Source organism: Myotis nattereri (assembly GCF_964212035.1).
Source record: "Myotis nattereri genome assembly, chromosome: 3".
NCBI classification, from domain to species: domain Eukaryota; kingdom Metazoa; phylum Chordata; class Mammalia; order Chiroptera; family Vespertilionidae; genus Myotis; species Myotis nattereri.
Genome location: NC_138077.1, coordinates 131024109 through 131036973, shown reverse-complemented (window position 1 = coordinate 131036973; position 12865 = coordinate 131024109). Strand labels below are relative to the sequence as shown.

The 12865-nt window shown below is 43.4% G+C and overlaps 1 protein-coding gene across 1 annotated transcript; it reads left to right on the top strand.

Moving 5' to 3' along the window:
• Positions 1-1359: 1359 nt before the first annotated feature.
• Positions 1360-11393, top strand: LOC308515110 (uncharacterized protein C6orf52). The gene is made up of 4 exons (XM_081085606.1): positions 1360-1821; positions 2052-2229; positions 6558-6603; positions 11072-11393. Exons 1-4 carry the CDS (start codon positions 1751-1753, stop codon positions 11227-11229), a joined length of 453 nt encoding a protein of 150 aa, XP_080941732.1. The 5' UTR covers positions 1360-1750; the 3' UTR covers positions 11230-11393.
• Positions 11394-12865: the final 1472 nt, after the last annotated feature.

The following is a 12865-nucleotide window of genomic DNA, read 5'->3' as shown; positions in this document are numbered from 1 at the left end:
TTTGTGTATCTGACTTATTCCTTGGTATCATCCCATAGGCCAAGATAGGTGCACAGTTATTTTGGCTCCAGCCATCTTCTCTGTAATTAGGCTTGGGGAAAGGGTGGAGGACCAGGAGGCCTTCCAGCTAAGCAAACTCCCTTTGTCTACACAGCTTTCCTCAATCCCTTTATAATAGTTCTTATTTACATCTTATTAGCCAGGCTTTGGCCACCTGGCCACATCTCCCTGCAAGGGGAAGGCTAGGAACTGTAGTCTTTTAGGGAGGCCTGTTGCTGCCCCCAAATTAAATCAGGGTTCTGTTATTAAGGAAGAAAAGGAAAGGAATCAATATTGGGTGGCACTTAGCAATGTGTGCCACACAGTAATCAATGACCTCTCCTTTGAAAACATGGGAAATCCACTAGAGTATAAGTTCCACTATATCACCAGTGCCAATCACCCACCTGCCTTGTAGGGACTCAGTAAATAATGGGTGAATGATTTAATTTAATTGTGATAATTATTTTTCTCATTACAGGCACATATAGACAGATACATATAGAATACATCAAGCACTTGAATAGCGGAATAGTTCATTAATAGTGGAATATTAATTAATAAGCTTGTTAGTTATTAACAAGCTTCAGGGAAATTGCCAAACCCTGTTTCTTTTTTTAAATAGTAATTATAGTTAATGTTTATTGAGAGCATAGTATGTGTTTGTTGTTGTTTTTTTAATCCTCACCCGAGGGCATCAGAGAATATGTTTAGAGAGAGGAAGGGAAAGAGGGAGAGTGAGTGGAGGGAGGGGGGGAGAGAAGGAAAGAAAGAAAGGGAGAAAAACATCTATCAGTTGTCCCAACCTGGGGATCAAACCTGCAACCCACGTATGTGCCCAGACCTGGAATCAAACCAGCAACCTTTCCATGCACAGGACAATGCTCAACCAGCCGAGCCACTCCCACCAGGCCCTAACTGTTCCTTCTTAGACTCACAAGTTATCTTCTTAAATTTTGACACTTTGTGTAGCCTTGCTACTTAAAGTACACGGGAGCTGGCTAGAAAGGGCAGAATCTGAGGCTCCACTCCAAATCTATTGAATCAGAACCTATATTTTAAACAACATGCCCAGGTAGTGCAAGTGTACATTAATATTTGGGGAGCTTTTTTGTGCTTTAAAAAAATACACTGAACCACAGATTTACCTGCACTCGAATTTTTTTTTTCTGCACTCGAATTAAGGTAGGGTGTGTGTGTGTGTGTGTGTGTGTGTGTGTGTGTGTGTGTGTGTGTGTGTGTGTGATGTACCAGTGCTTCCCACCAGCTGGTTGGGATGATTTCAACCTGCAGGAAATATGTCCACCAGGTGCTGATAACTGAGAAGAGAACATCAAATTGTATTTGTCTTAAACGTTTCAATTACTAAAAGTGACCCTTACAGAGGAGGTGGGGTGGAGACTAGTGTGTCCCGTGCAGTTGCCCAACACATACTCCCTCTCCGCCCCCCTGGGCAACTTCCCCAGGCCTGACGGTTGGGAGAGGGGCGGGAGGCTCAAAGCCAGCTGAGTAGTTGCTGTAGTGCCCTCAGGTGACTCCCGTGCCTTAAACCCCACTGTCTTGAAAATCAAGCAGTTAATTGCCTAGCAGGGATTAAGGCAGTTGTGAGAGTTGTTTGTCTGGTTGAGAGGTTTTAGCGCCGAGCTGGAATTTTTGACTCAGAAGTAAAAACTCTGGATTCTTTGTCTCTTTTTATCAAGTTTCTGGATAAATGGCTGGACCGGAGAGTTTTGCAGGTTTTGACAGAGCTCAACAGAATAATTATTACTGGTACTGGCAAAGGTGAGGTGCTTTTTCTTGCTCTGAGTGAAAATGAAGGTTGCTTAGGGTTCTATTTCTTACATAGTTGGGGGGCAATTTACAAACGATTGCTTTGAAAATGGGCGTTCTTAAGCAGTTAAAGCAGAAGTCATACTCACTTGTAACTTTTGGGAAAGGAGAAAGCTCTGTGGTTTTGGACGACTCTGCCTTGGTTGCTGATGCCATTCCTGTCATCTCCCCTCTACTATTAGAGTGAACCCTAAATTCCAGTTCTACCAGAGGGACCCCTTTGGCAGCGGGTATGAGCAGCAGCACAGCTGTTGTCTTCTTCCTGGCTGTGGCTGTGGTCCTGCAGTGGATGGAAATGAGCACACCCTGTCTGCGCATGGGACCTCTGGACTCCCAGCTGGAACTCCCATTGCACCCGAGGTATCACTCTCAATGAGCCGTGTGTCGGTTGGTGTGCCCAGCGTGAAACGTCTTCTTCCTATCTCACACCTCCACATCCTGCCATTCAGTTTCCCACAGCGGTGGCTTTTGCTCCCTATTGTAATACCAGAGAGTAACAGCTGATGACCCCAGAAATTTTGACTTGCAAACGATTTAAGTCCTCACTCTCTTCCAAAAACAAAATAATAGGCTGATGCCTAATTTCTTGTTACTAAATTTTAGATTATCGTCTTTCAATAGATTTTACTCTTAAACACTTAAAATAGGACAGGAGGTAGGTTTGGTTTTTTTGCGTTGTTTTGATACAGCAGTGAACATTAACACTTTTTAAAAGATATTTTAATATTTTGATTACTCAAGTAACCTATTTCTGAAAGCCTCCCCCCACTCCCACTTCCCATTCCCCTCCCCACTTCACGACAAAGCTGTCGAAGTTGACCTTGTCCTCTAGATTTCCCCCTGGACTCTTGCTAACTCAGTGTGATAGGGCTTTGTTTCTGTTTGAGGAGTTGGGAGCGCCTTGGGCAGGAATGGACTGTGTGGTATATAGTTGTTTGCTTCTTGCTTGCTTCTGCTGATAGATTGCATCTGGAGCGCTTTCTTTAAAGCTGCCCACTTGAATGTGCTTTGACATTTTAAATGTTCTCAGTGCCTTAACAAATTTTTACTTATTTATCTTCAGGCATTTGAGTGTTGTTATTTATTGGCTAAGAACAAATTCTGGAAGTGGAAGATTTGGATTAAAGGATATGTCATTTAAAATTTTAAACAGCAACTTAGCAAAAACCTGCCTGAGTTTGCGCTTTCCACTATTGTTTGTAGGTGTGCTTGCTTCTGTTTTTTGTTGTTGTTCGTTTTTCTGTGTGATTAGCCAATTGGACGAGCAAAGAAGGCATTTGTGTGTTATTGAGTGCAAATATTTTTTCAGGTGTTTATTGGGATCTGTTTTCTGACTTAGTTGACGTTTTTTGCCTACCTTTCTTCTGTTGTGTTGTGCTCCTTTTTCTTGACAGTGTAAGGTATTTACATATTGGGGAAGTTAGCCCTTTGCAGTCACAGGCTTTTCTCCCCAGTTTATTGCCTGATGTGCACAGTGTCACTTTGTGTGATGGCCTTGGCCTTAACACCAGAGTTGAATTGAACAGCTAAGCCCTGTTTTTAAAACTTGTATTTGCTTGGCAATTTTTTTGCCCAGACTTTCATTTTCAGTTTTGCAAGTCTGTTTTAGTTGTGCCTCTTAGAGAAAATATCTTGTTAGACTTCTCACTATTTTTTTCTTTTAAATCCAACCTGGGTTGTACCCTTTTAGCAGATGCTTCATCCTTCCTTCCTATTTAATAAAAGGGTAATATGCAAATTGACCCAATGGCTGTTCTACCGGTCGCTATGATGCGCACTAACCACCAGGGGGCAGATGCTCAATGCAGGAGCTGCCCCCTGGTGGTCAGTGTGTTCCCACAGGGGAGGCAGAGCTCAGCCAGAAGCCCTGAGCCGGGCTCATGGCTGGTGAGCACAGCAGAAGTGATAGGAGCCTCTCCTGCCTCCCAGCAGCACTAAGGACCCCTCAGGGGATGTCTGACTGCTGGCAGGCGGACATCCCCCCGAGGGGTCCTGGACTGCGAGAACGTTCAGGCCAGGCTGAGGGTACCCCCCTGCCCCAGTGCACAAATGTTGTGCAATGGGCCTCTAGTATTATATATTGTTTTAAAATCTTGCTACATTGCCTGAGGTTTTAGCACATTTTTTACCCCTTTTTTCTTTTTCTTTTTTTTTGAGAGATAAATGGTCTATCTGACTTATAGTGGCTACCTTTAGATCTTTAAATAGAGAAGTATCGGTTTGAGTATATTACCAACTCCAGAAATGAAACTATTTCTTTATCTCTCCACTCAAGGATAAGAAATTAACACTTTTTTCCCTCTCCTTGCCACCCCTTCCCTTCTTCTCCCCATTTGTGTTGACACATTTTGATTTTTAGTATTTCATTCTCTAGTCAAATTTTTATTATAACATGCAGTTTTTCCTTCAAGAATTATATATTCTCTTTAATGGCTATGGTTTCCATACTTGTGCCACCTGCCTGCTCTCTTAGTGGGAGCTCCCGGTTAGGAAACTTGGTGGGAGTTTTGGTCAGCAAAACTCAAGACTGTGAGGCTCTCCAGTGAGTCACTCGCACATCTTCACTGAGTCTTCCCTAATAAGGTGCGCCCTCTATGATATGCCATCGTTTTTTCGCCCACTAGCACACCCAAAGCCCTAGCTCTTGTTTCCCCAAGTGAAGGGGTTAGCCCAGGGGTCCTCAAACTTTTTAAACAGGGGGCCAGTTCACTGTCCCTCAGACGGTTGGAGGGCCGGACTATAGTTTAAAAAAAACTATGAACAAATTCCTATGCACACTGCACATATCTTATTTTGAAGTAAAAAAACAAAACGGGAACAAATACCGTATTTGTATTTGCATGTGGCCCGCGGGCCGTAGTTTGAGGACCCCTGGGTTAGCCTCTCCATTTTGGCATTGTGTCCTGCTTAAGATTACAGGAAGTGATGTCTTCAAAATGACTCTCAGGTCTTTGGGTGTCCGTCAGCACAACTTGCCCAAACTACCTCCAACAGAGGAAAACCATTTATAGATGTGCCCTTTAAGGACAACCAGCAGCATACACTCTCCAGGTGAACCTCATTCTGTAGTGCTGTCTCCAGACAGCTCCTGCTCCCTACAGCCTCTTAATTTAGGATCCATATTTACCAGAGTACACATTGAAAAGGAGGAAATGTGAAGTTACTTGGACATTGTATTAAAAGAAAGGTCTCATTGTTCGGGCCAGTTTGGCTCAATGGTTAGAATGTCGGCCCGCAGATCGACGGGTCAAGGGCATATACCTCAGTTGCATGTTCCCCAGCCCTGATAGGGACCTGTGCAGGAGGCAGCCAAGCAATGTGTCTCTCTCATGTCAGTGTTTCTCTCCCCCCCACCCTTCTACTCTCTCTAGAAATCAATGGAAAAAGTATCTTCAGGTGAGGATTAAAAACAGAGAGAGAGAGAGAGAGAGAGAGAGAGAGAGAGAGAGAGAGAGAGAGAGAGAGAGAAAGAGAAAGAGAAAGAAAGAAAGAAAGAAGGAAAGAAAGAAAAAGAAAGACTCATTTAAGCACAGATTCTGGCTTCTTAGTCATTTCTAAATGGGAAAAAAAATACATGAGAGGTGTCATTAAATTTATGGTAACCATATAATTTATTCTGCAAATCAGGACCTATTTCAGAGCAAAAGGGAGGCATACTTTCAGATAGATTGAAGAGAAGTGGTAATGCAGTGGTTCTCAACCTGTGGGTCGCGACCCCTTTGGCGGTCGAACGACCCTTTCACAGGGGTCTCCTAAGACCATCCTGCATATCAGATATTTACGATTCATAACAGTAGCAACATTACAGTTATGAAGTAGCAACGAAAATAATTTTATGGTTGGATCACAACATGAGGAACTATTTAAAGGGCCAGAAGGTTGAGAACCACTGAGGTAGTGGATCTTTGGCTTTCATTGCAATATCGTCCTTATTAGCAGGGGAGCTTAATTAAAGTCATTAGTGCCTCTAGCTAACTCAGCCGTTCCTGGATGGGCTGATTGCTTGGAACAGCTGTATACCCTTAACAAAAACAGGATTCCAACAGGTGCCTATAACCAGGAGTCATAGGAACTTATGGCCCAGTAGAGCAAACTGTCTGGGTTAACCAGCCAAGTTCTATTTGGGGAATACTTCTGGAATTTACTTCTCTCAGTATGTAAGGCGATGGTTGATTGGTTTCTTTTTCTGTACCCTCTGCATTTCCTTAAGCACCTACTATCCCCATCCTCGGCTGAGCCATGGAGTTGGTGGTCTGATTAGAAGGCTGTGGTGGGGGGATGTGCGTGTGGAGACTTTGCACATTGTCATCTGGAAAGAATGGCTGAGCTCCAGGTAGAGAGTTGGGCTTCTAGTACAGGGACTATGGCGACTGGACGCCAACATTCCTGGTGTCGGACGCCTATCGCAGGCCCTAGGATGCCAGTTCTCAGAAGCTTCAGAGAGGCCAGAGGCCTTTGTTGGGCTTGCTCCTCCTTTGTGGGTTTTCTTCTGTTGATATAGTTCACTCATTTCATAATTGTAATAAAGATTCTTCTAATCAAAGTTCAAAAATAAATTTAATCTAAAGAGAGTTTAGTGTTTTAGATATTATTTGTGAGAGTTAGATTTTTCTAAGAAAGCTTGTGTGATAGTAAACCTTTAAATGAAATTATTTTTTCTTAAAATAAAATACTGATTTTTATTGTAGGAAACCACAGCTCTGGCGGGAAACCAAGATGAAAACCTACTAGAAGGTAACAGAAACCCTGTGTTGCAGTACTTAAAAACAAAACTGACAATGGCTAGAAACTGAAAGGTCCTACTGGAAAATACCAGCGTAGGTTGTCTAAGCCATTTTCTTTAACAATTCATCTACTTTTTGGAAATTGCCTCTGTGGGAACAGCTTTAGTGAAACCTCCTCTCTGGGTCTTTCTGAAGGACTGGGAAATGGGGGCTTTTCCAAAAAATAAGACGATAAGTTGATTTTAAGATCTGTTTCCTCCATAAGTTTAGACTTTGGGATTAATTATGCTTTAATTTAGATTTTTAAGCAGAAAAGCATGAGGCGCTTGCTGTGGCCTTGTTTTCCTGGCTCCCCTTAGGGAAGTGGTTCTCAACCTGTGGGTTGCGACCCCTTTGGCGGTCGAATGACCCTTTCACAGGGGTCACCCAAGACCACCCTGCATATCAGATATTTACATTATGATTCATAACAGTAGCAACATTAAAGTTATGAAGCAGCAATGAAAATAATTTTATGGTTGGGTCACAACATGAGGAACTGCATTGAAAGGGCCAGAAGGTTGAGAACCACTGCCTTAGGGTTATTGGTTCCTGGAGGACCCAGAAGGCCCCCTCTGTAGAGTCAGGTGTTTCTTCATGTAGTTCTTGATCTATTTTGAAAAGACCAAAGTGTATCTGCCCAGAGAAGAACCCTGTTTCTGAATGTGTCTTATTCGAGGAAAAAAAAACATTTGGCTTATTTTATTTATTTTAAGTTATGAGAAAGAGGAATAAAAACAAAATGCAGAGAACACGTTTGCCTGTTTCCTTATCAAATGTCTGTCTTATCACGTGTCCATCTGGTCTCTTCCCCTACCCTCACCTCATCCCTACAGCCCACTGCCTCTGTGATTTTATCAAATCTGGAGCATCCGTCTTTGTAGTCCCAGGAGCCAATACAAAGTCTGCATGTTAGTTGGTGTTCAGTGTTTACTAGTAAATGGAATGAAATTGATGTTTAAAAGAAAACTAGGGGCAGTTCTAGTTTGTAGTACTTGATTGGAATATGAATAACAGGTGCTCATAGTAGCTGGGGGGATGGGGTGGATTTCATTCTGACTAAAGTGTGTCTATTCTCGCTGCTTTTATCAGTTCTTCAGAAACAGTCTATAAAAAGAACAGAAAAAGACATACAATAAGATCGTGCTTTCTGGAGCCAGACTGCCAGAGTTCAGATCTCTCTTACTGGCTCTGTAATTCCACATTAATTAATCTCCAGTGCATTGGTGTTCCCCCCTGTAAAAGGGATTTAAAACCTACCTCCTATGAAATGAGGGCAGTAGCTCTAAAGTGTTTTTAAGTGATTTCACAGGTTTTGGCACATAATAACCACTCGAGGGTTAGCTATTCACAGATCCGGAGCAGCTCTGTCCAGTAGAAATGTATGGGAAATACAAATCTACCCACATAGGTAGTTCTACATTTTCTAGTAGCCAAATTCAAGAAACAAAAAGAGACAGGGAAAATTAATTTAAATATTTTAACCTTAATCTAATATAGTCAGAATATTATTTCAATGTGTAATCAATATAAACATTTAATGAAACTTAAAAAATTTTAATACCAAGTTTTCACAATGTAATGTACGTTTACATCACATTTCACTTAAGATTAGCCATATTTCAGGTGCTTGATAGCCAGTGTGGCTAGTGGCTACAGCATAAGTCTAGAAGGCCCACAGGTTTAGGAAAGATGTAATGAGTTTGACTTTGATAGGCTTCTATTGTCCCTATGGCCAACATCACTGGAAGGGCCTAGTTCATTAATCTAGGTTCCTAGCTGACGTTTGTTTTCTAGGCCACGGCCACAAGAGAGAGTGCTCATAAGCATGCGCTCCTGACACCTCTCCCCTGACCAGGAACATGCAGAGTCAGGAGCCTTTTAGCAAACAACTGACCAAGACAAAGAGGTAAAGGACCTAGCACATGACTTTAGGGAAAAAAAATTTCACAACATTCAGGGAAAAATAGAAACATCTAGCCATTGCTGGTTTGGCTTAGTGGATAGAGCTACAGCCTGTGGACTGAAGGGTCCCAGGTTCAATTCCGGTCAAGGGCACATGCCCAGGTTGCGGGCTTGATCCCCAGTAGGTGGCTTGCAGAAGGTGGCTGATCAATGATTCACTCTCATTATTGATGTTTCTATCTCTCTCTCCCTCTCCCTTCCTCTCTGAAATCAGTGAAAATATATATGTATATAATATATATATATGTATATATATATATACATATATATACATATATATATTATATACATATATATAAATAGAAACATCTAATTTTATGACTAGAAGTTCTCAAAGGAAAGATGGTTCCAAGGGATAAAAACTCTAAAGAACAAGTGCTGGGATCTTTCTCAGCATCTAAAAGGGTTCAGGAATCTGGAGAAGGGGCTGCACATAAATTAATAAAGAGACTAGAAATATAAATTTGGAATACATGGGGGAGCCAGAGGAGACTTAGCTATAGTAACCAAGTTCTGTCTATCTCTGGACCCAGGGCTTTTTGGCCTATAGCAAAGCAGATAATACATACCAAAAGGTAAAGTTTGGTATACAGTAGGCATTGTCAAGTTGGGGAACTGCCCTCTGCTGTCTGGCAGCAGGCAGTCATATGTATCTTCAGGTTTGGGGAAATGCCTACAGCTGTTCAGCTGTTTGGCCAGCAGCAGGTAATAATAACATGTAGATTTTCAGGTTTGGGGAAATACTTTCAGCTATTCCAGCAGGCAATAATATGTATCTTCAGCCCTACTGAAGTCTCAAGGTTCCATCAACCTTTTGATGAAACTTCTTGCATTTATGACATGCTGGAATTAGCCTCCAGCAAACAAGAATCTGACAACACAGTCACAAATGACTCCAGTGCAGAAAAATAAGTAGCTCATGAAACTTATATGATGGGCAGGGGCTATTAGGTGATCTTGGTTCTAAAATGATAAATACAGAAGGACATCGCATTAGTGAGTTCAGGCTGCTATAACAAAATATTGCAGACTGGGTAGCTTTAACAGCAAATTTATTTCTTGTGGTTCTGGACAGTGGAAAGTCCAAAATTAGGTGCCGCTGATTTGGTTTCTGATGAGGGCTCTCTTCCTGGCTTCAGATGGCCACCCTCTCATATCCCCATGTGGTAGGGAAGAGAGATCTAGAGCTCTGCTGTCCTTTTTTTAAGGCACTAAGCCCGTGGATCTAGGGCCCTATCCTTATGATCTCATCTCACCCTAATTATCTCCCAAAGACCCCATCTCCAAATAGCATCAAATTGGAAGTTAAAGTTTCAACATGTGAATTAGGGGGGCGGGGAGGCACAAACTGTCTGTAACAGGCATATCCTCTATAATAAAAAGCAAATATGCAAATAGACCAAACAGTGGAACTATTGGTCGCTATGATGCACACTGACCACCAGGAGGCAGATGCTCAACTCAGGAGCTGCCTCCTGATGGTCAGTGGGTTCCCACAGGGTAAGTGCTGCTCAGCCAGAAGCCGGGCTCACAGCTAGTGAGTGCAGCAGTGGTGGCGGGAGCCTCTCCTGCCTCCATGGCAGTGCTAAGGATGTCCGACTGACGACTTAGGCCCGCTTCCTGCTGGGAGCAGGCTAATCCGTTAGTCAGACATAACCCAAGGGCTCCCGAACTTCGAGAGGGCGCAGGCACCGGGACTCTAGTAAATAAATATGAGTAAATAGCATGAACACGTGAATATTAGGAAGCACATTATGGCCCTAAATGAACTAAGGCTTGCAAAAGTTATAAAGGAAAACAGAAAAGGCTTCTACAGTTACATTCAATACAAGGAGAAAAAAATGGACTATATTTAAAAAGTCAGTGATCTTGGAAACCTGGCAACTTTAACTGAACATCTAGGTCTGATGTTTTCATGATAACATAATACCACATCTCATCACAGGGTTTCAGGTTTCAGAGAAGGAAGGTCAGGCTCCTCTCTTTTTCTAAATTAGTTGTTATATATATATAATTTGTGCACATACCAGTCTGTTAACTAAGCAGGGAAAGCAGCATGGTTATTTTTTCAAAGTCCCGCCTGGGACTTGGTCCTGGCTCACTGTTTGGCACCATATCCACCCAAGTGCTCCTGCCAGAAACTCAGGTGTGAACCTCAACCCTCCTTTCTTCTTTACCCCAAATAGACTCAACCTCCAAATGTTGCCTACTTATCTCCCAAAACTCTCTTAATTCTGTCCATTTCCTCATTTTCATTCACCATCCAGATGCTCCTTCAGTCTGGTTGCACTACTACTTTTTTGGCTTCAATTTCTATTTTTAAGCCTTATTGCAAGGAACACACATTTAAAAAATTTTAACATTAATTGCTTTTAATATTTCCTGCTAATGTTTTTTAAAAATTGTAAACCATTTCTGATATATGTCTTGTCAAACTCTCTATTTTTTTTCATATGCGTTATTGGCTTCCGAAGATCCCAATCTTCATTTGAATATTGAGGAATTAAACAAAGAATTTATGGTGAAAAGTGAAGAACTTTACGATTCTCTCATGAATTGCCGCTGGCAGCCTCTGGATACAGTTTACTCTAAAATCCCAGATGAGACCCTACAGAAACCAGATGTTCATTAAGCTACCCAATTATTTTATTAACTATATCCTGTTCTGTTTTTGTTTTTCAAAAATTAAAATTCTCCCAGAAATATACTGGGTTCTGTATGTAAATACAAATTCCAAGGACTCAAATATGATTGAAATGATAAAACATAATGTAAATAAACTTTACCACCACGTCCAATTCTGGAATTGTGTTATATTAGACTAGTGGCCCGGTGCACAGATTCGTGCACATTGAAAGGAAATTAGAAGAAATATTTTAATACTGCTATTTGCCCTTTCTCTAATAGAAGTGTCAGAGATGAAAGAAAATTAGTAAAATGTACATGACAATAATATATAAATTGATTAATAAATAACATGATGTAACAACAACATCCTATCTAATAAAAGAGAAACATGGTAATTGGCATACGACCGCTACCCTTCCCATTGGCTAATCAGGGCAATATGCAAATTAACTGCCAGCCAAGATGGCGGTCGGCAGCCAGGCAGCTTGAAACTAACATGAGGCTTGCTTGCTTCAGTGACGGAGGACTCCAACTTTCCCCGCCTGCCGCTGGAGGCCTCTGAGCTGCAACTCTAAGCAACTATGTAACAAATATAGAAGCTAAACAAAAACCCAGAAACCTGCTTTAGTGCACCGGGCTTAGCCAGCAGGATCGCAACATTGTAAGCAAAGGAAAGAAACCTACTTTCAGCAGCGGAGGCCTAAGAGCTGGAGCCAAGCCTCAAAGCTAAAGCTGACCCAGAATAAAAAAAAAAAAAAGAGCGGTTGGGAGCTTCAGTCACCCCCAGTCTGAAAACAGCCCTTAGCCCCTCACCCAGACTGGCCAGGCACCCCAGTGGGGACCCCCACCCTGAAGGGTGTGTGACCAGCTGCAAACAGCCATCATCCCCTCATCCAGGCTGACCAGGCACCCCAGTGGGGACCCCCACCCTGAAGGATGTGTGACCAGCTGCAAACAGCCATCATCCCCTCATCCAGGCTGACCAGGCACCCCAGTGGGGACCCCCACCCTGAAGGATGTGTGACCAGCTGCAAACAGCCATCATCCCCTCATCCAGGCTGACCAGGCACCCCAGTGGGGACCCCCACCCTGAAGGATGTGTGACCAGCTGCAAACAGCCATCATCCCCTCACCCAGGCTGGCCAGGCACCCCAGTGGGGACCCCCCACCCTGATCCAGGACACCCTTCAGGGCAAACCAGCCAGCACCCACCTGTGCACCAGGCCTCTACCCTATATAGTAAAAGGGTAATATGCCTCCCAGCACCGGGATCAGCGGAGCCGCGAGGCCTCCCAGCACCGGGATCAGCGTGACAGGGGGCAGCGCCCAAACTCCCTGATCGCCCTGTGGCTCTGTGTGTGACGGGGCGGTGCCACAACCTCCCTATCCACCCTGCTCTGTTCGTGACAGGGGAAGGCACCCCACCCCCCTGATCAGCCCCGCTCTGTGCCTGATAGGGGATAGCTCCCCAACCCCCTGATCGCCCTGCGGCTCTGTGTGTGACAGGGTGTGGCGCCCCAACCCCCTGATCAGCCCTGCTCTGTGTGTGACAGGGTGAGGCGCCCCAACACCCCCACCACCACCACCACCATGGGCCCTGCTCTGTGTGTGACAGGGTAGAGCCATAACCTCCCCATCGG

Bases quoted from the DNA above. Each gene is read 5' to 3' on its own strand.
- LOC308515110 (XM_081085606.1), top strand. From the start codon at position 1,751: ATGGCTGGACCGGAGAGTTTTGCAGGTTTTGACAGAGCTCAACAGAAT. The intron at 1,822-2,051 runs GTGAGGTGCTTT...CTCTACTATTAG, and splicing joins TATTACTGGTACTGGCAAAG to AGTGAACCCTAAATTCCAGT. The intron at 6,604-11,071 runs GTAACAGAAACC...TGGCTTCCGAAG, and splicing joins AGATGAAAACCTACTAGAAG to ATCCCAATCTTCATTTGAAT.